The following is a 22,811-nucleotide window of genomic DNA, read 5'->3' as shown; positions in this document are numbered from 1 at the left end:
TGTGAGTTCGAGGCCAGCCTGGGCTACCAAGTGAGTCCCAGGAAAGGCGCAAAGCTACACAGAGAAACCCTGTCTCGAAAAACCAAAAAAAAAAAAAAAAAAAAGGTAAAATCAAGACAGAATCTTGGTGCAAAAAGTACGTTAGGATACAGATTGCAGAGTAAATACTGTTTTCTTCCAGAGACAGCTTTGCTACTAAGAGAACACAGAAGTAGCTGACAAGGGCAATCCTAAGTACACCCTGAATGTATAATTCTCTCAAATCATCTTGTCTTTACTTCTTGACATTCTTAACCATCAAACTTTGAGATTACTGGTGTCAACATTGAGCTTTTTTGTCTTGAAAAACAACAAAAGAAAAACAACAAATAGTTCCTAAGCTGGGCCAGGGCCTACAGTTCTGTAATTCTAGCAATTCAAGAGGTTGAGGCGGGAAGATTCCAAGTTCAAGGCCTGTCAGGCAACTTAGTGAGACCGATTCAGAATAAAAAATTTAAAAAGGGGCTGGAGACATAGCTTAGTGGCAGGTTTGCCTAGTACGTGTGAGGTGTGAGGCCTTAGATTCAATCCCAAGTACCTCAAAAACGACACAAAACCCAATCAACAAAACAGTTCTTAGATGTTTCGTATTTAAAAACACAAAGTAAGGTATATAGCTGATGGTATATGTTCAGTCATTGATGTAGTAAATAACAAAAAGAGCTACTAACATTTGATTTTTATGAGAGAAAATTGTTAAAGAATTAAAATGTTGTGAAGGGTCTTCTTTACTTCTACATTCCACAGTCAACCCATTTTCTCTTCAGGCTGGCATGCACAGTCCATTTCTCTACTTCTGGGTACAGAAGCTGCTATGAGGTAAGAAATGCAGTCTTGGGTCTTTGCTTTGTCTAGTCACTGTTCATAATTACTACACTGCTACAGATGATAAAAGAGAATTGAGTATAAATATTTTTGCAACTGAAATTTATATAATTTCTCAGCCCCATTTACATCATTCAATTTTAAGTAATAATTCTTGGTCTGCTGATTGATGAAAATCCTAAATTACATTAAAAGATGATTTTATTTTTAAGATTCTCTTTGCACTGTATCAAAGCTCTAACCTACTCAAGTTATCTGTGTCATCATTTCCTAAGTGGTCTCCTGCAACCCTTGGGTCCCGGGGAAAACAGATATAGATGAATCCATGGAAAGTGAAGTCTGAACAAAAGGTTAGAGTGGAATGCACAGGGAAGTTGGGCTTATTAGGAACACAGGTGCTCCAGAAGCTAACATTTGTATCTAATTCTTCAGTAAGACTTCTTCTAGGTAGAGGGCCTGCAAGATGGCTCAGTGTGTAAAGACACTTGCCGTCAAGCTGAAGACCTGAACTTAACTCCTGGAATCTACATGATGGAAGCAGAGAATGGACTTCCCTAACAAGTTGTCCTTTGACCTTCACATGCAGGAGCAGTAAGCGTTCCTCTCCCAAATAAATAAATCTTATCAAAAATTTCTAGGCAGTAACTTTGTAAGGTATTAAGTTATCCAATCCCTAGTACTATTAATGCAGATATATTTATTTTCTATTATTTATCAGTAGTGCAGAAAATACATATATCTCTAACAACAAGCAAATACAATATCCAAATGTGAAAAAGGGCTCTGCCGTTTTCTTTCAGTCCTTCCTCCGTATTCACTTGTTACAAAGGACTGTCCAGAAGTAAAATTCATATAAGATGACATCTATGCTACTAAAATTGGATGGGAATAAAATAGCCAAACAAGCAGAAAACTTAAGACATGCTTTGTTATTAAACAAAAACACGAGCATGCTGTTATTGCTCTGCTGACTATCACACTAAAGCAATGACACCAGCAGGCTACCTGTAAAAATTTCTTCTTCATTTCATCAAAGATATTTTGTCTGCATCTCCAAAACACATCCTATGGCATACAAGAACAAAATGAATTATTCCCATAAAATAAAGGTATTAGTGAAATGAAAGAAAATGGTATTTTGTGATAAAATACATATCATTACAATATTATACATCATCTAGGATTCATCCATTATTTATGTTGCAACTGTAATGCTGGGTATCAGTCTTCTATGCATACTGAAAACCTATGGTACAGTGATGGTAAGGCTGACATGGAAACTGGCACATTTTAATGACAGGTATCTTTAAGATAAGCTTCTTACTATAGGTCCTATTTTTTAACAACTAAGAAAACAGACACACACTTGTATGCAAAAAGAAATAAAAGTTACCAATAATCAAGAAGCAATTTCTTGAAACCCCAAGTCTACAATATCCACACTTCTTCTATACACATTTATCTTTTGCCCCTTCCTTTGCTTAATAAGGAGAACATACTGAATTAAAGGTCATTTTGCCTTTACAATAGAAATACAATTCTAATAGCAGTAATCATTTTTCAAACAGTGACTCCAGGGTTGGGGATGTATCAGGAGGACCAGAAGTTCATGGTCTCCTCAGCTATATAGTGTGTTCAAGGGCAGCCTGGACTATAGGAGACAAGGTTTAAAAAAAAAAAAAAAAGCAATCTAAAATAGCAATCATTAGCAATTCAATATATTTCCTACCAAAATCTTTTCTATTTTACAGTGACTCAGGTTCTAACCAAAAGGATCATTCTGTTTGACACAATTTGAATCCTGCTTCTTGTCCTTTACTACTCACTTTTCTGTGCCAGAACTGTTAGTTTAAAAACTGAAGTTTAGTAGAGAATGTTGACTGTATCTTTCACAAATACTGACCTGAAATCATCTGTTAAAGCTGCTTTAGTTACCTAGAGTGTAACTGAACAAAGCTCTTATTCCCTGGAGGAGTCTTTACATAGTGAGAAGCAGTAGGCCATTAACAAATCCAAGCAGGCAGGTACTGCCACTCTCAGTCTTAGCATTTCTGTCCATGGTACCCAGATTGCTTTTCCCTTGACAGCCTTACCTCTTTTTTCCCCCCTTTTATTTTATTTTACAATACCATTCAGTTCTACATAACAGCCACGGATTCCCTTGTTCTCCCCCTTCCTGTCCCCCTCCCCTTCCCCCCAGCCCACTCCCCATTCCCATCTCCTCTTTAGCTCAAGTTTCATTGTGGCAGTTTCAAAACATGTGCACCCAATTCTGTGACATGACTCTTGGCAAAAGTAGGAATCTAACGTCACGTCCTTTGAGGTGGGCCTGGTGACTCCCATGCTATAACATGACTTCCAAGGCCGGGTTAAAAAGGACTTTAGACTCCTGGCTTGCTCTCAGATCCATGCCCTTACAATGAGATCCCAGCTGACAACCAGCATTAACAGTACACAGTCCAAGAACTCTTTCAGATGCTTCCAGCTCTATCCTTGCCTGGTTGATGCCACAAAGCAGAAAAGTAAGTTAGTGTCACCTGTCTTGCCTGGGCTGCTATTCTGTGAGAAAGAAGTAGTTTAAAGACAGTGGTTACACAGCTGAAGATAATCAGAACAGCTCAACTCTCGCCATTTTACCATCATAATCTTCTTGCTATCACTCATCTTCTTTCACCTCAAACTTCTCCCCAGTTCCTGTAGCCACCTGATCAGCAGTGAATACTTCCCCTATTGTCTTCATTTCCAAAAATAATCTACTGTGAGACAAGACAAAACAGACAGGACTTTTCCTCCCACTTAACAAAAAAACTAGATGTTCCATTAAAATTGTTACTCACGCTTAATCTTAGTCGAAAAGTTCTTTATAAGGAATAAAATACAAGTCAAATAACTATAAAAATTAAGCGATGCACATGGCAGCAAATCCAAAGCCAGTCTAATTTACATAATGAGTTCCAGGCCAGCTTGGACTATATGAGACCACTCTATCTTAAAAAGAACATAACAAGGGGTTGGGGATTTAGCTTAGTGGTAGAGTGCTTTGCCTAGCAAGCACAAGGCCCTGGGTTTGGTCCTCAGCTCTGGAAAAAAATAAAACAAAACAAAAAACCTTTTTTTTTTTTTTTTTTAAAAAAAATTAACTCAATAGATAGAAGACCTAAATATAAGAGCCAAAACTATAGTCTCTCTAGAACCAAATATATCTGGGAATTTGGTTAGGTAGAAGATAAACTTTTTAGCCAAGTATGGTAGAGCCTTTAATCTCAGCACCTGAGGGAAGCCGAGGACCTCTAGAGGCAGGCAGACCTCTAAGTTCTAGGCCAGTCTGGTCTACATAGAGTTTCAGGCCAACTAGGGCCTTTTTAGCAAATGGTTCCAGTAAGTAGCCATTCATAGATGGGGAAAATATATCAAAATTTATAGAATTTCTTATGTCCTACATGCAAACCATTTCAGGTACATTAAAGACCTAAACAGCAAAACCAAAGTTATAAATCCTTTAAGAAATTTTACAGAGTATCTTTAAAATCTTAAGCTTGGAAGAATTTTAAGTATGTTAAAAAGTTCAAAGATGAACATTAAGTTAATTAAAATTGAAGACATGTAAAATTAACAAAACAGAAAGAGCAAAAAGTTAAGAAGACTTGGGAAAGAATGTTCACAAAAATGCAACTAAAAAGCCTGCTTCCTGAGGACAGGAACAGCTCCTTAGAAAAGGATAGCTCCCTAAGAAATGCTGAAATGTGTAAAAGTAGTAACCAACCAAAAGACACTTGAAAAAAAAAATCACACTTCAAGATTTCTCAGTCTTAGTGTGAATGTAAACTGACACCACTTTCAGGAAACTTTGACATTACATTATCTATAAAACAGAAAATGCTTATTCGTACAACCTACCACTCTCACCCTTAGAAATATCCATCTGCCTTCCTGCTTGCTTGTCTATGGACTCATCCATTCATCCATCCACCTATCTACTGATCATTTCCTAGAGAAGCTCCTGTCTGAGTTATAGCAGACATACATGGAAATGTGCAATTACTACTGCTTAAAATAGCACAAAAACTGCAAACATCCCAAATGTGATTTGATGGATAAACTAATTAAGAGTAGGTATCATTAAAATATGAACCAAGCTATGTATTTTTGGCATTGTATATGTACTTACTTCTTTTTATAATTTAAATCTTAAGAAAAAACTTGGTAAATTTAACTGATCTATATATACATATATATATATATATATATATATATATATATATATATATATATCTCAAATATAGAATACTTTCAAATCAAACAAGTGGAAATTTTACAGATTTAAAAAAAGAAGAAGAAAGAAGGAAAGAAAGGCAGGGAGGAAGCAGAGGGGAACGATGGTGGTACAATCCCTGGGACTGTGGCTTTAGTACAGACTAAAAACTCAGAACAGATCTGGAAAGGAACAGTCCCACAAAACAGGAAACCTTTAATGACCACACTACCACAGCCAATCACCAAAGAACAAAGCTGACCCTGCTCTACCCCCACCAGCTGCCAAGAGGGTCACTCACTTGGCTATAATAAGGAGCCCCCAGCCCCTAATAAGGGAGACGTCCAAAAAGACAGTGTGGGCAGACTGGAGCACCCTCTTCACTTCTGTATTACAGAAACCACATGGGAAGGAACCAAGTATGCCTGTCTTTCCCTTCTAGGCAAGTGTCAGCTCGGTAAGTGCTGAACTTAATCAGCACCCAACAGTAACAAGGCACCTGACCAACAGCTGAAGTTTATGGTAAGTTTTCCAAAAATGTAATATCCTATAGTTAATGAAACCTGCCTATAGACTCGCTGGGCTTAGCCTAGGTCATGGTGACGTGGCTGAATACACCAAGAACATAGGGATCATCAGTAAATCTGGAACCCACTGTGGTGTCACGCTTTGGAAATGGAAAGAAAACTGCAATCTACCAGCACTCCAAGTACTATTTCTTCTTCTGTGACAAAACCAAGGTGAAGAGATGGGCCTCTGGTATCTGGTACTATGGTTCCCATGAAAACAATACCTGGCCAGGTCTGGACCTGAAACACCACTTGTGTTCACAGTAAAGTCTGCTGTCAGAAGACTGAAGGAATTCAAAGGCCAGTAGACATACCTAAGCCTACAGTAAATGGGTTAGTTTAAACAAACCTGTCTACAGATCTGGAAGTTCTAATTCTAGTAATAGCAACAACAAAAACCGAAGAGAGCTAACCAGTAGATATCTGTACACTCATGTTCACAACCGCATATTAATAAACCCCAAAGTGGAAGAAGCCTAACTGACCATCAGTGAGATGACTTAGTGGGTAAAGGAGCTTGTTGTCAAGCCTAACTAATGCCTGAGTTTGTCCCTGAAATCTGCACAGTGTAAGGAGAACACATGCTGTCCTCTGATTTCCACGTGAATACTATGGCCCCCCCACACACATACAAATAAACAAATCTTTCAAAAGATGTTAAAAGGGGAGAAGGCTGGAGAGATGGCTCAGAGCTTAAGAGTACTGGCTGTTGTTCTTCCAGAGGTCTTGAGTTCAATTCCCAGCAACCACATGGTGGCTTACAACCATCTATAATGAGATCTGGTGCCCTCTTCAGGCATCCAGGTAGAACACTGTATACGTAATCAATTAAAAAAAAAAAAAGATGTTAAAAATATGACAATCTGTTTATTATGAAATCTTGGGGACATAAAATACACATTCCACTCTTATAAATGCTCACATGCATGTATTTATTTAGCGGCTTCCACTGAGGACTTAGGAGTAATGACATATTAACAGCAGACATGTCAGTGTCTATGGTTTTGGTTTCTAGGTACTATTTTCCACAACAAAAATCAAAATCCAGAAGACTTGGTAGAAATGTCTGAGAAAGTTTAAAAAACAACAACAAAAACAACCCAACCTAAGTACTCAAAGAAGTATTCAAGATATATCAAGAGAGTAATATAAAAACTCCTTGATAGGTTGTTCTCATGGCCAAATCTGGATAATTCCAACGTAAGCAAATGATTCACTTAATTTAAAAGTTAACATTAAAAAGACCGCATTATGATACAGAAAGGCAAACAAACAGGTAAGAATGTATTTGTTAATATATCCTGAAAATCTAAACAAACGGGGCACATCCAAATTATATTAAAACGACTGACTGATGATCAGCAGTAAGAATTATAGAGCAGTTATTATTGGCTTAGTATTCCTTGAGAACCCTTTAGAAAAAATTTGTTTTCAACTGCCAGGTGTAGTGGCGCATGCCTTTAATCTTAGTACTTGGGAGGCAGAGACAGGCGGACCTCTGAGTTCTGAGGCCAGCCTGGTCTACACAGAGTTCTAGGGTAGCCAGGGCTACACAGAGAAACCCTGTCTCAAAAAAAGAGAAAAAAAGTACTGGAAGTTTTTAAAGCCAATTTTGAAATTACTATTTTGGTTAAGTTGAATGGTAACCATTCCCCTGCTTTAATTTGCTTTCTAAATACAAATCCTCATATATAGAATTTTCTTAAAAACAAACAAAACCCACTTTGTGCCTATTCTAAAGTTTGTTCAAAGTGTAAAGAAATTGTGGGTAAAGTCTGTGATAAATGAACTTCATTAATTTTTTGTTCAATGCACCATGGTTCAGATTTTCTGAATTTAAACTAATAAACATGTTATAAATTATGTTAATTTATGGCATTTATTTCCAAATTATATAGCATAAAAACACTCAAGTAATAAAATACAGGCTGACTTGGATAAAGTATACTTATAAATACTTTTATACTGTTCTCTGTACTGTTTGCATCCCTCAAGGAATTACATTGCACTGTCTTTGAAAATACATAAACTTCCAGAACTCATATTAATCAGAAATGCTTTCAATCTTATGCAGCTTATTTTTAGTTGCTGCAACAAATTATTCAACTTGTAGGAGTTTCAGAACTTTAAAGACTAGTGTCTTAGGGTTTCTAGTGCTGAGATGAAACACCATGACCAAAGCACCTTAGGGAGGAAAGAGTGCATTTGATTTATGCTTCCATATCACTGCTCATCACCAAAGGAAGTCAGGACATGGACTCTGTGGTGTTTTGAAAGAAAATGGCTCCCAAAGGGAAGGGCACTATAGGAGGTGTAGCCTTGCTGAAGGAAATGTGTCACTGTGGGGGCAGGCTTTGAGGTCTCTGTTCTCAAGCTTCACTCAGTGTGACAGTCAGTCAACTTCCTGTTGCCTCACAGTCAAGATGTAGGACTTTCAGCTCCAGCACCATGTCTGCCTGCACACTGTCATGCTCCCTGCCATGACTGACTGAACCTCTGAAACTGTAAGTAAGCCACCTCAATTAAATATTTTCTTTATAAGAGTTGCCATAGTCATGGTGTCTCCTCACAGCAATTAAAAACCCAAACTGAGACAAACTCAAATGGAGTAGGAACCTGGAGGCAGGAGCTAACGCAGAGGCCATGAAGGAATGCTGCTTACTGGCTTGCTCCTCATGGCTTACTCAGCCTGCTTTCTGATAGAACTCAGGACCACCAGCCCAGGGACAGCACCACTTAAAATGGACTGGACCTTCCCCCATCAATCACTAATTAAGAAAATGTTCCACAGACTTACTTACAGTCCTCTCTTAAAGAATACATTTTCTCAGTTGAGGCTCCCTCCTCTCTGGCTGACTATACCTTGTGTCAAGTTGACATAAAACTAGCCAGTACTAGTATGCAAACTATTTAACTATGATGACATATTTTGACAACTAAAATCCAAACTACCAAATGGCTCAACATACATGACATAAATAATATCCAAAGCTGGTTGATGTTTGGGTCGTCAGACCAGGTGCATTATTTTACAATAACAAAGGAGCAAGAGGCCCTCAGGTGACTCCTAACATCAATCTGTCTGCTGACTGAAAACTACAGCAAACATCATTTCTCCTCTGCTCGTGGTCTTCCCATTGCTGCCTGCTAATAGTTCTAGTGCTGGTCATTGTTACCTACTAAAAATACACTAACAAGTATTCAACTTAGCAACTAACATTATTTTCAAGAGGTGAAACACTAAGTCCTTTACTATTCCTGTTATCCGTGCTTCTGATTTCAGCTTAGATTCTTCTGTTAGTAGGCTGTTGCTGACAAAAGTGACCCAGCTTGTGACACAACTGACTTGTTTACAGGTTTTCAGTGTTCTGTATTCTAAAGCTTGTCTATCTACCTACTGTCTATTATTATACCATACATACTTATTTTGTGGTGCTGGGGATTGAACTCAGGCCCTTGTGCATGAGAAGCAAGCACTCTAAGCTACACCTCAACCCACCATGCATTCAACTTTAAAAAGCATAGATAATAACTTTAATACAAGAATCTTAGAATGCTCTAATTATGAAGATATTCCATTTCAGAAATGTTAAGGTTTTTAAAATTAAAAGCTGTCCAACCCTATGACTGGTCTTTGGCATGAGAGCACCATGCTAAGGTCAGAGCACCTGGCTGGGTTCTCAGGGTGATTACTGCTTTTGATTGGGTAATCCTTACACAATTCTACTCAGCTCTGGCTCAGGGTCTTCAGGGTCAAGGTATCAGAAATATGACCTTGGATAGTCATATAGATTCTAATAATGTTGTAGAATATTCTCTACACTGTGTGAAGATGTGTCACTGTGATTGGTTTAATAAAAAGCCAAACGACCAATAGGTAGGCAGGAGATATAGGTGGGACTTCCGGACAGAGAGCGCTCTGGGAGGAAGAAAGGCCAGTGGCCAGCCAGATGGAAGGGAAGCAGGATGGGGAGTACAGAGTAAAGGTACCAAGCCATGTAAAAAAAAAGATAGATTTAAAAATATGGGTTAATTTAAGTTATAAGAACTAGTTAGGAACAAGCCTAAGGTAAGGCTGAGCTTTCATAATTAATAATAAAACTCTGTATCATTTTTTTGTGAGCTGGCAGCCCAAAGAAAAATCCATATACATAATAGTACACCATAATAACATGAGAGTCAGATATCATTACAGAACTACCAGTTATCCTCCTGAGAACAGGTTTAAGAAACACTTAATCCTTGACTATAATACAATTTATACTATCTCAAAATGCAAAGGATTATCTGTGAGGAGAAAGTAGGAATTTTATCACATTGGAGGAAATGTAAAAAAGTCTTTTGTTTTAATCTGTTTGAACTTCTCACAAGGGCTAAAAATCAATCTGGCAAGCAAAATTTGTATAGACATGTAATTTAATTAAGAGACAACTTTTATAGCTTATGTGGTCACACTCTCTCATGACACAGTTGAAAAAGAAGACCCAGTGGGGCATGGTGAGGCATACTTTTAATCCCAGCACTTAGGAGGTAGAAGCATGAGGATTTCTGTGAGTACCAGGCCAGCAGGTACTATGCAAACTCCTTTCTCAAAGAGACTAGTAAAATTATACTAGTGCTATCAACAGTTGCACCGACTTTTTGAGAAAAGCATTTTGTTCCCCTCTCTCCTGGTATTACCAAACACATTACCTGCACAAAGCATGCAGGATTAGGTTTACTACTAAACCAAATCAAGCTCAGGCAAAGTTGCACTGTGTCATTCGTCATTAGAGAGAGAAAATCAAAATCACAGAGATACTACTTCATGCTAAGAGCTGAAATATGGTCTTAACAAAACAAGCAACAAACAACAAGGCTCTGAGGCTGCCAAGTAGCAAAAGTATGCCGAGTACCCGGAATTCTCGAAATTTCTTGACTAGCAACATGGTACGTGTATTTCAGATGGGTTTGGTAGTTTCTTACAAAGTTAAACAGAAACTTTCCAAACAAAAAATATGTCCTATTCAACCTCATTTTCCCACCCCCTAGATCACAATGTGGAAGTTTTATTCAGAATCATCAAAACCGTAATAACAGTTTGGCTGGTAGGGTGGTGCGTGCATGCCCGTAACCCAGCAGCACTCAGAGAGGCAAGGTAGGCTGATCTCCGTGAATTCAAGAGCAGCATGATCTATATAGTAAATTCCAGGTCAGCCAAGGTTATAAAGTGACACTCTGTCTCAAAAAACAAAACAAAACAACCACACATCAACACAGAAATAACCCAAATGTCTATCAGGTGGTAAATATATAAACAAATTGTAGCATCCAGGAACCAAAAACTGAGACAAGCAACAATAGACTAATCTCCAAAGCTTCACACACTGTGTGAGTCCACTTAAATGATATATTAGGGAAACAGCAAAATCTAAAGACAGCAACCAGACTGGAGGCAGCTAGCTAGGTCTGGCTGAGACAAGAGGTTGAAAAGGCGACAACTTTTCTAAGGTACTAAGGTTTTCTGAGGTATCCTGAGGAATAATTCATTCATTCCCAATTAAAAACATTCCTGAGGGGGTTCCCAGTAATCACTCTGCTGTTGCCACATTAAAGTCACTCTCTAGTCCAGAAAAAAAGTGGATAATAGAGTTAATAGGGAGTACACTATGTTAGGGTGTTGGATCTCTTGGAGCTGGATGTACATGTTGTTGAGGGCCTACATGGGTGCTATGAAGAAAAATCAAGTCCTCTGAAAGAACAGTACCTGCTCCTAATTCTGAGCCACCTCTCCAGCCCTGATTTCCCTATCTTATATATTAGGGCTCTTATCAAGCCCAAGGCTCACAAAGAGATTCAAGGAGAGCACCCAGGAATCAGCAGCTGTAGAAAAGTTCACCAGCATGCTCCAACACAGAAGGTTAAGAAAGAACCACATCATCCTGGTCTGTGTGTGCCTTGCAGTGAAAATCAGAAGTTATTCTTAGAACACTAACTTCTCACTTGTAAAATTTCCTTACAGCAGTAGGTAAGAAACTGCTGAGGATTTCCGTATACAGATCTAGATACAACCCCACCACCAGACTACAGCTGGTGGCATTTTCTAGAGGCAAGAGAGACCTACCTGGGTCTCTACTCAAGATGTTGTGCGTGTGTTATCTATATTCATCAAGTAATTATGTCCAAGGATATTCTAGCAAATAACTCACATGCAGAAATACACTAAAATGCACTATTATGGGAAACATTTCATTAAGAAACAAAAAAGTATCTAATTACCTTATTTCAAATGTAAAAGGTGAGACATTATTAGTAAGTATTCCTCTCATTTTCATTTATGTGCAAATTTTAACACTGATGTGAATGACAAAATATTTGGGTAAAAAACTGATAAAAAGTAAGCATTCTGTGAACTTCTAGAAAACAAACAAAAACAAACATTTCCTGGTCCTTGATGTCTGCACAATAAAAATGTCAAATCTTTCTAGAGACACAAAGCCTCTGGAACTTTTAGCACAGCCCACCAGAACCATGCACCAACACTCAATTGGCCCAAGCCTTGACCCTTGTGCCATTGTCTGCTATTTCCTAAAATCTGTTGTAAATGTTGTTGTACCCTGCAACTGAAAGCTCTTCTGTCTCTGTACACTCATCAACCACCCCTGAGGTCCAGCTCTAATGTTATATTCTCAGAGAATCCCCTCAGCAAAGCCAGCTGCTCCCTTTTACAGCCCCACAGTATCTCTGGAGTGCACATTTGTCTGAACACGTCAGTCTCTCCTTTAGGCTAGACTAGCCTCTAGAATGAGGCCATTTCTTATCTTTGCAATTCTGGTTCTTGACAGGTGTAAGCTCCAGGTTTGAACTGAATGAATTCTTCAAAATTAAGAGTAAAAAAGATCTTCATTAAGAAAAATTAGAGTATAATTAAATAAGTATCACTCGAGACAAAGATATCTGTAAGTCAAACTATAATTTTTTGGTTATACTAAAAATTTCTTAAGTCATTAACATGACTGTTACATTCTGGATCTGAACTATCCCCTGAAGGTTCATGAGTCAAAGGTTTGGTGCCCAAAGCAGCACTGGTCAGATAATTGGATCATGAGGGCTCTTTCCCCATCAACAGGTTCATCAGTGGATAGATTTTTAGTACTGCCAAGTGGTAGAAACCAGGAAGTAGGGCTTATTGGAAGATGGGAGGCATTTATATTTGTTTTGAGACATTGTCTCTCATATAGCCCAGGGTGTCCACAAACTCTCTATGTAACTAAGAATGACCATGAACTCCTGATCCTCCCACTACTAACTTCCAATTCTATAATTATAGGTATATCCCAGCATGCTATCTTGGAGACACACTCTAGAATAGTGGTTCTCAACCTCCCCAATGCTGTGACCCTTTAATACAGTTCCTCATGTTGTGATGATCCCAACCATAAAATTATTTTCGATGCTACTTCTTAATTTGACTGAGAACCATGGACTGAAACCATAAGCCAAAATAAATGTTTCCTCCTTTTGTTTATGCCAGGTATATTATTTCAGCAATGGAAGGTGGGGACTCATGGTCTCCCTAAAGGTAAACCTATCATCTTACCAAAGGTATCAGATTGTCTTTAGAAAGATTTTTCCTAAAAGCCCTTAAATTCTTTTCTTAATTGTACCACTATGCCTTTTTTAAAAGTTATATCACCTAACAGCCTTTATTTAATTTTCTCTATAATAAACACTACATGTAATAGTGAAGGCACAGTTCCCTAACTGACAGGCTATAGGTCTTACAGCAATCAGATAAAATTATCCAGTCCAAATCTAAAACATAACAATACAACTGATAGAGACAGTGTCTTCTGTTGATGGAAATAATTTTACCCCAGAGTTAAAGAAGATCAGAGCATCAACATTAAGTTCTCAACATGGATTGTGATTAGCAATGGCATTCCACACCAATCCTTAAAAGCAAGCAACCTATGTGGTGGTTGAAATGAGAATGGCCCCCAGAGGCTCAAGTGTCTAAATACCTGGTCTTCAGTTGGTGGAATTGTTTGAGAAAGATTAGGAGGTGTGGCCTTTTTGGAGGAATGTCACTGGGGGTGGGCTTTGAGGTTTCAAAAACCCATGCCATTCCCAGTTAGCTCTCTCTGCTTCTTGCAGATGTAAGCTCTCAGCTACCATGCTTCACACCATGATGGAAATGGACTCTTATCCTGAACCCTGAGCCTCAAAATTAAATGTCTTCTTTTATAAATTGTTTGGGACATGGTGTTTTGTCACGGCAATAAAAAAAGTTACTCAGACACCTGCTAATCAAGTAAATTACTTAACAACTTAAAATATATCAGACCACATTATATCAGGGTTTCATAGCTTAATAAACACATTTTCTCTAATTTTCATTATCTGTTCTCTGTTACACATTCCAACTCTCAACTGAAGCAATGAAAATAGGTTTGAACTGATCATACAAGAGAATCTGTCAAATCTAAAAATTATATAAAATTAGCACTATGGATATAGATATTTACCTTGAGTCATAATCAGAACTCTATCTTTAAATCTAATCAACAAACATTTATTCGCACAGCACAGGATGCTGGTACATGGAAGTAAGGATGGAGGTGACAACAAAAGGTAATAAATGCATGACACTCAGTAGAGTAACTTTTTCCCACAACAGCAGGTCATTACTCTTATCCTTGCACAAGTTTAAGTAACTTGCCCAAGGTATTTTGCCCTTGGTATTTTGAACTAGAATTCTGTCCTGTCTGAGGAAAATAGTATGAACACAAGTAACAACTTACTCTAAAGGTACACAATTTCAAATTTTAAAAGATACGATGCTGGGACTTCAGAGCTGGCAAACACAATCAGGTTGAGACAGAAGAAGAGTCCATTTGCTGGCTGAGTAGGAATTTCCTTCTACACTATACCAATAGGAAACCAAGCAACTAGGTAGGGGAGGGAGTGTCTTTAAGAATCTTGATGAGGGGCAGTGGTGGTGTGTGCCTTTAATTCTGGCATTTGGGAGGCAGAAGCAGGTAGATCTCTACAAGTTTGAGACCAACCTGGTCTACAGAGGGAGTTCCTGGGCATTGAAGACTACACAGAGAAATCCTGTCTCAAAAAGGAAAAAAAAAAAAAGGAAAAAAGAAAAAAAGAAGAATCTGGATGAGAATGATCACATTTTTCACCATTTGGTGAAATTTTCTTTTACAACAGAGAACCACCTCAGATTTTAAGCCACCAATCCCCACAAACACTCCACTGTGTAATGAACCTCATAGAAGAACAATGCCTCTGCACATGACACCTAAGCTTGCTGACTGAAGATCCTTAATAATAAGGAATTTTTCACATGGAAGATGGTTTTTGGAACTTTAGTTTCTTGTAAGTATTTAACCATATTAATGCTGTTTTTAATGTATTCTTGCTTTGGCAATTATTTTCAAAAGAATCTGTCTTTCTAATGTGGTAACCATTTAGCTCTACCGATCTGGAAATGTTTGAACCTCAGGGAAGAAAATAAAATTAAAACAAAGGAGAATTCAGGAATTCTCAGAAAACACTGAAAACACTGACTTTCATGAAACATCCAATTTCACCCACTTAAAGTTCCTTAAAACTGAGTAACAAAAAGAAATACTTCATAATGTTCCCTCAGGACTGGGCATGGAGTGACACAAATGCATGGGGCATCTGGGAACAGCAAGTGGGGGAGTAGAATGGGATTCAAACAAACGGGCCTATTGCAGAGGACCAAACACTAAGTTAGGAACTTCGGGTTAAAGAGTATAGACTGGGTGCATGCAATTACTTCATGCTTCTCCAACTATATTTAAACCATGTTTAAAACAAGAGAGTAGAAAAAATTTGAAGAGTATAAACCCATACAGAACAGAAACATAAAGCAAGGCAAGTGGTAGCTACTATGGCAGGCAACTGAGAAACTGCTTAGCAGCAAGCCAGGCACCTTATTTATATTTTAGCAAAGAAAGGTCCTTCAAGAAGTGGTAAAGTCCAGGGCTGGGGCAGGGAGAATGTAAGATGAACAGAGCAGCATTGTATGGTACCAGAGAATTAGGCAGCACTTGGAGAGTAAGGACACTGAACAGAAAGGGCTCCCCTTGCTCCAAACTGGAACAGTTTAATCAGCAAAACAGATAACTGTTAGTAAAAATCTGAGTAATTTCTTAGCCAGGCAGTGGTGGCACATGCCTTTAATTCCAGCACTCAGGAGACAGAGGCAGGCAGTAGGTCTCCGTGAGTTCCATCCAGCCTGGTCTATAAAGCAAGCTCCAGGATAGCCAGGGTTACATAGAGAAACCCTACCTAAAAAAAAAAAAAAAAAAAAAAAAGACTAATTTCTCTACTGTCGTTACTCATTTGTGATAAGGCTGATTCTGACTTGAGAACTGTTTCACAATCATGGAAATGCTAAGATCAAGAAGCTAGAGGAAAGGTACACATGAACCTTGTTTTCTTTCCACAATTCTTCCAAAGGTATTTTTTTTTTTTAAAAGAGAAGCCTTGGGAACTGGCCATTTCAGAGCTCCTAGGAGAACTGACTGAAATCTAAGCAGCAATTTGAACCCCAGGTTCCCTCTTCTCCTTAACTCTTCCCGACAAAACACTGAACAATCTTTGAAAAGCATAACCAGGTATATATGAAGGATTTTGAAAAACTGGGAAAGTGAATGAAATATCATCTGCATACTCTGTGATAAGACTTCTAGGACCTCCTTATACCTACTCATAAATTTGCCCCCTCCTGGGGAAAAAAAAAATGTTTTCTGTACAACTCACCTAACACCAAAGAAACTGATGTGTTCCTAGACGCTATGGTCTAAAGGTTTCCCCACCTACACCCTCACATACCACCCATGCAGACACTGAGCCCTAATCCTCAATATGATGTTTGGAGGTGAGGCCTTTGGGAGTTTATTAGCTCAAAGGGGCACAGACCTCATTAAAGAGAACATGTCTCTGTAAAAGATGTCCCAGAGACCGGCCTCACTCTCTTCCACTATAAGACACAGAAGAGACGCTGGTTTTGAACAAGGAAAACCTAGATCATGGACTTCCTTGCCCCCAAAACTTTGAGAAGCAAATTTCTGTTATTTACAAACCACTCAGCTTACTGTACTTTGCTGCAGCAGTCCAAACAGACTAAGCTATTGGGACTTTGTTAGGAAATGATCCAGATATGTTACCGTGAATACAGGGAAAACATACAGGGAAAGCATAAACACTGGCTGGCAGTGTTTCCATTCTGCCTTAAGGATCCTTCTGAAGTTAGCATACACCTCCTTAGTTGAGGTTATTTTATCTGCAGTGCTAGGTTCTGGCCAGTCCTGCATACTTTGTATTTGTAATTGATCTCACTGTCCTGGAAACTTCGCTTAAGTAACTTTAATTTCTTTGATTTCCTTTATTTTCTCTGTTCTCTCTTGAGTTCTAACTATGTAGGTCTATTAACTTGTCTTAATGTGGGAGGGGGGTTGTTCTCATCTATTTTCTATTTTTTCTTTTCTCCTTTCTTAGAGAAACTTTCTTCTACTCAAGTTTGGTTTTTGTTTGTTTTTGGGAAACAAAACACCTTGGCCAAGGCCAACCTGGAATTGCTGTCTATGTAAATCAGGGTGGCCTCCAGCTCAGAGAAGCTGAAGTAAACAGGTACAGCTGGAGCAGGTAAGAAGGCCCTAGCAGTTTCTTACAATGACAAAAAAGGGCAGGTTTGAACATAAGAGGAGGCTTTACAATATGGCTTCTCAACAGTGGCCCTACTGGGTTTTTTCTTCTTTCTTTCTTTCAAAGACAGGGTTTCTCTATGGACCCCTGGCTGTCCTAGAACCCTTTACATAGGCCAAACTGGCCTCGAACTCACAGAAATCCACCTGACTCTGTCTCCCAGAGTACTGGGATTAAAGGAGTGTGCTAGCATGCCTGATTTACAGTTCTTTGTTAAGGAGGCTGCTCTGGTCCTAGAAAGCCCTTTGGCAGCATACCTGGTTTCTATCCACTAGATGCCAGCAGCACCTCCCCTTTTCTGTACACCCCAATATTGTCAAACACATCCCCTGCCACCCATTAAGGACCACTTGGCTAAATTAATATATAGAAAAATAAGAAAAAAATTGAAAAATATGAACTCAAACTGGTTGTGGTGAAGGACACCTTTAATGTCAGCACTTGGGAGGCAAAAGAGGGGCTCTACAGCTAAAGTCTCTATAGATTACTACTAAATCCTAGTTTAAAATATGGAGGTAAGTATCTGCCATCAGAGGTAGTAAACAGAAACTTGAAAGCACCTAAGGCAACTCTCATCTGCTTAACAAAGTAACCCTAGTAAGGTATATCTATGATGGCTAGGGCTAGCCAGCCTGGAAGCAGAACAATCACTTAGAAGGATATTTGAGTGATAAAATAATTACAGATGCAGAGCTGCAAAATGGTAAAGGTTCAAGAGACATTTTGTAATGTCTAAGTGAAGACTACATGAGAAAAAAGGAAAAGGGGAAATCAACACCATGTTCTAGCTTAAGCAAATAAATAAATGAATTGCAAGTATACAATGTAGATGAGACACCTACAAATATGTAAATCACAATCAAAAGCTGAAGTCATACAAGTGACTATTATGCTTACTCAAGACAAATACTCAAATACAGCAGGAAAGCAGAAGAAATAAAAACAATGATACATCAATAGTAATGATCCGCATACTATCAATAATGACCTAAAAACAAGAAACATGCAAAGCTGCAGTCAGACAGTCCAATCATTCTCCCACTACTTCACTGGAGAGAACTTAGATGCCCACTGTTTTCTTAACAGAATTGGATTCAGACATAGTCTGAATTCGGTCTCCTTTCATTGCTTTAAATGATAATTTTCAGGAAGTGCCGGACCTCTATTAATACTTCCATTTAAGACACTGAGAAGCCTCTCACAGGCAAGAACCAATGTTTTGTAAGAATGATACAAATAAACTAGCTGGGAGGCGGCGGCGCACACCTTTAATCCCAGCACTCGGAAGGCAGAGGCAGGCAGGACTCTGAGTTTGAGACCAGCTTGGTCTATAGAGTGAGTTCCAGGACAGCCAGGACTGTTACACAGAGAAACCTTGTCTCAAAAAAAGAATCAACAAAATAAAAAAAATGAATGTGGCACTGCAACAATTTCAAGTAATTTAATCAAGAGAAATAAAATTAAGAGACTACTCATTTGAGATGGCCTTTATTAGATGGTGATGAAAAGATTTCTTCTATAAGAAATAAGACAACAGAGAAACAGACAGGCAATGAAGATCTCTCCTATACAGTTGTGAAGCTGCTGCCCTCAAATAAGTTAATATACACAATGCATATGTGACAGTATCTGGTATCTCAATAAATGCTGGTTATTATTATCATCATCACTAGATACTCAAACCCAGTTCCAAATGTAAGTAGTCACAGCATGGGGGGAAAAAAAAAACAGGCAGGGCAGTGGTGGCACACACCTTTAATCCCAGCACTTGGAAGGCAGAGCCAGGTGGATCTGTATGAGTTCGAGGTCAGCCTGAGCTACAGAGTGAGTTCCAGGAAAGGCACAAAGCTACACAAAGAAACCCTGTCTCAAAAAAGCAAAACAAAAACAAACAAACAAACAAACAAAAAACCCTAAAGGAAAAAAAACCCAAACCAAAACACTGAAGCATGCAATTTACATTTACACTTATTTTTTTCACTTCTTTCCTATATTTATATGCTCCATGTGCTAAAAGAATAATTTTTAAAACTTTAGTGCCAGGTGTATTGGTACACAGCTTTAATCCCAGCACTCAAGAGGCAGAGGCAGGAGGAGCTCTGTGAGTTGAAGGCCAGCCTGGTCTACATAGTAAGCTCCAGGCCAGCCAGGACTACATTGACCCTGCCTCAAAAAAAAAAAAAAAATATATATATATATATATATATATATATATATATATACACACACACACACACATACATATATATAAACTAATAAATATGTACCTTACTGTTTATGATACTCAAGGTTATCTATTCTAACTTTCTCCTATGTGGCTACTCATACATTCTATGTCCCAAACCCTTTTAAGGAAACAGAATGAAACAACAACCAGGCAATAATTAAAACAGGAGGTACTAAAAGCAAGCAATCTCAACACCAAAATCAATAGCCCACAATGAAAAGACACATGTAGAGTAAAACAGGGATGTTCTCCTCAATGAACACCGCCCTCTCCTTTTGCTCTTTTTGGGGTACAATTTAGGAGTACTAAAATGCTGGCTCATATCCAAATGAACAAGCAAGAAGCAGTAGAGAGCTGAGGAATGTAGACTCCAGATAGGAAGGGTGAGCTCTGCTGTCCTCCTCCTCCATCTTTAGCCATGAGAAAACTCTCTATGGAAATGTTGACCAGTGGCCATTATCAAAAGATGACACTGGAGATCTACATTTCTCTCAATGCAAAAACTGAAAATAACAGAGCTCTCTTAAGAAGAAAAAGATGTTATGGGGATAAGTCATGGATGTGGAAACAGCTTGCCAATTATGCTGTGGAAAACCTCCAAGTGGAGGATAGCCAGTTAGAATTCGAAGCCTCCTTACATCCTTATAACCATACAAATGAATATTTACTAGTCTATACTCCAGCAAAGACACTCCCCTAGACTTGTAATATATATAAAAAAACAAAAGGGAGAAGAATGTCACTTCTGCTGTCAAGGAATGCCACTGAGCAACATAAAATTCAGGGACTACAACTGATGTTCCAAAGCACTCTTTATGAACCGCTAAGTAACCTCTACTCATATGCAGAAGCCTACTAAGGGGAAATTCCTAAGGTTAAAATGCTCCAGACTTTTCAGAATAAAGGAGGTTTATGGAGTGTGTACAGAGGTTTTGAACAGGTGAAGTCAGTAGGAAAGAGGGACAGCACAAACAGAAGTATAAAGCAAACTGGAGGGAAACCTGTTTGTCTACATTAAAAGCTTGTTCCATGGGAAGAGATGATAAGCTCGGAAAAGGCAGGTTGTGGCCAGAAGCAAGTGTACTGAGCCTTGAATACCACGTTGCACACGGCCTATATATACAGCAACCACTGAAAGCTGTGGCCTAATAATGAAATCCCCACGTCAACTATGTTCATGTATTGAAGAAAACTAGTCTTTTGATTTTTTTAATTCAACAATTTAAAAAAATCACCCATAACTCAAACAAAAACAGGATGGGAGCTGGGCTACAGTTTGTCAGTCTCTGTATACTAAGATGCCGTCTCCAGTAGTTCCCTAAGGGACATTTGTCCCAGAGTTTCAGGAGCCAAAATAATCTTAACTCACTTAACAACTGTATGAATTCACACACTGAATCCATAAGCCACATCCATAAGGGCCAGAGCTTCTCTGAAGCAAAACAAATTTTTCTAGGATTTTTAATATAGACCACTGGAATAATGCAGGAAATTCTGCAATATCTTCTCACTAAATACAAGTACCTGAAGAATTATAAACTGTTTTTATTGCCAAAGTAACATGGAGTAAACTTAAGAGGACAAGCAAGAAATGATAAAGACCCAAACTCTAGTGTTCTACCCGCCACCGAGTCCTTATTTGAACAAGTCACTTTCTACCTGATAGCTGTACTTCTCACCCCTGGGAAAAGTGAAGTTTAAATGACTAGCTGATCACCACCATTTTCTCTCAGATTTAGCAATGTATGATTTAACTACTATTTAAATAACAAAGAAAATAAAACTCTGGGTAAATTAATGGGCAGATAGGATGTTTGTTTTGTTTAGAGTCTCCAATGATACAAAATTCAAGGAAGAAGAGTTTGAAAGCCCGTGTATTTGGTTTAAGAGATCACTTGGCTTATTTTGGAACACAGTCCTGGTAGTTCAGAAGCAAATATGGAAGTAGAATAACCTCTCGGATGAAGAATGAGAATAAGAATACACTACCTGGCTAGCTAAAAAAAAAAAGTTTGCATCTCAAGAGCAATACTGTGCATGATCCCAGGAAGCAAGAACCATGGATAAAATACTGAAAACCAAGGAACAGGAAATAAAGCATAAAATCCAGAAGGAAAAAAAAAAAGTTAACCTCATCAGATAAGGGAGATTTCAAACTTCCAAGAGGTTAAAAAAAAAAAAAAAAAAAAAAAAAGCACTGCAATATCAGTTTTTAAGACAACAGATAAGTTCCTGCAAAGCAGGATATGTGCATATCTCTATCAAGACTTATACAAACCAAATTACTACTATAATATTATGCTGGGCTCATCTATGTTCTATTTTCTAACAGTTGGAAATTCAGGATTAATTTTGTCTCTTAGAATGGAAACCAGCACCAAACGAAATGAAAGTTACCTTTCTCTTAAAACCTATTACTTCCTTCCTTGTTAATTTAGTACAAAGTACAAAGCCCCTGACTGGACTCAAGGAGGACTCAAGTTACCCCACCTGCCATCCCTTAGTTGTTGAAATTGTTCCAGAGGCAAGATCTCTAATTCATGTTTATCTGCTATACAGAGTTAGTGATGCCTGATAAATACTGACACATAACTCAGCCTTAAAAAACGACACTTTTAATCCTAGCACTGGGGAGGCAGATGCAGGCAAACCTCTGAGTTTCAGGCCAGCCTTGCCTATATAGTGAGTTCTAAGGCTACATAGCAAGATCCTACCTCAAAGAGCAAAACAAAACTATATTAAATCAACTTATTTTTCATTTGAGGAAAGCTGGGAATTTAACTGGATAGGTACAAAACACTAATAAAGTCACTTTTGCACTGTGCCCCGGGGTTGTCTGTGTAGCAATGAGTTGCTATAATATAAAAAAGCCCAAAACATTTAGGAATCTGAAATGATCATGCATGAATATCAAGATCCTACCTTGCTAATTTCAACTTAACACTTGGCATCTATTTAAGGTATATGAGACATAAAAATCCAAAGCATTAAGCCTGACGATCTGCAGTTAAAAATACATGTTTGAAAATGCTGGGGATATTTATAAAGCCAACAGCCTATTAATATGTCGAAATCCACTGGCCAGTGCAGGATTCCACCTTTAATCTTCTACTACTTACTGTTCAAGGGAAGCCAAGAAGTCCGGGAGTCTCATGTCACTCGCTTTTAA

General features: G+C 38.4%; 1 protein-coding gene across 2 annotated transcripts in view; it reads right to left on the bottom strand.

Moving 5' to 3' along the window:
* Usp47 (ubiquitin specific peptidase 47) overlaps positions 1–22,811 on the bottom strand; it is a 90,017-nt gene that overhangs the window by 66,288 nt on the left and 918 nt on the right. Inside the window, exon 2 of one of the 2 annotated variants that reach the window (XM_006978594.4) lies at positions 1,870–1,929. The exons of the other annotated variant lie outside the window; for it this stretch is intronic. Within the exon in view, the coding sequence (XP_006978656.1) occupies positions 1,870–1,929 (60 nt within the window). The remainder of the gene's footprint in view (positions 1–1,869; positions 1,930–22,811) is intronic. 2 annotated transcript variants of the gene reach the window in all.

The sequence above is a fragment of the Peromyscus maniculatus genome, chromosome 1, assembly GCF_049852395.1.
Source record: "Peromyscus maniculatus bairdii isolate BWxNUB_F1_BW_parent chromosome 1, HU_Pman_BW_mat_3.1, whole genome shotgun sequence".
Lineage (NCBI taxonomy): Eukaryota > Metazoa > Chordata > Mammalia > Rodentia > Cricetidae > Peromyscus > Peromyscus maniculatus.
This window is presented reverse-complemented; position numbering and strand designations above follow the sequence as displayed.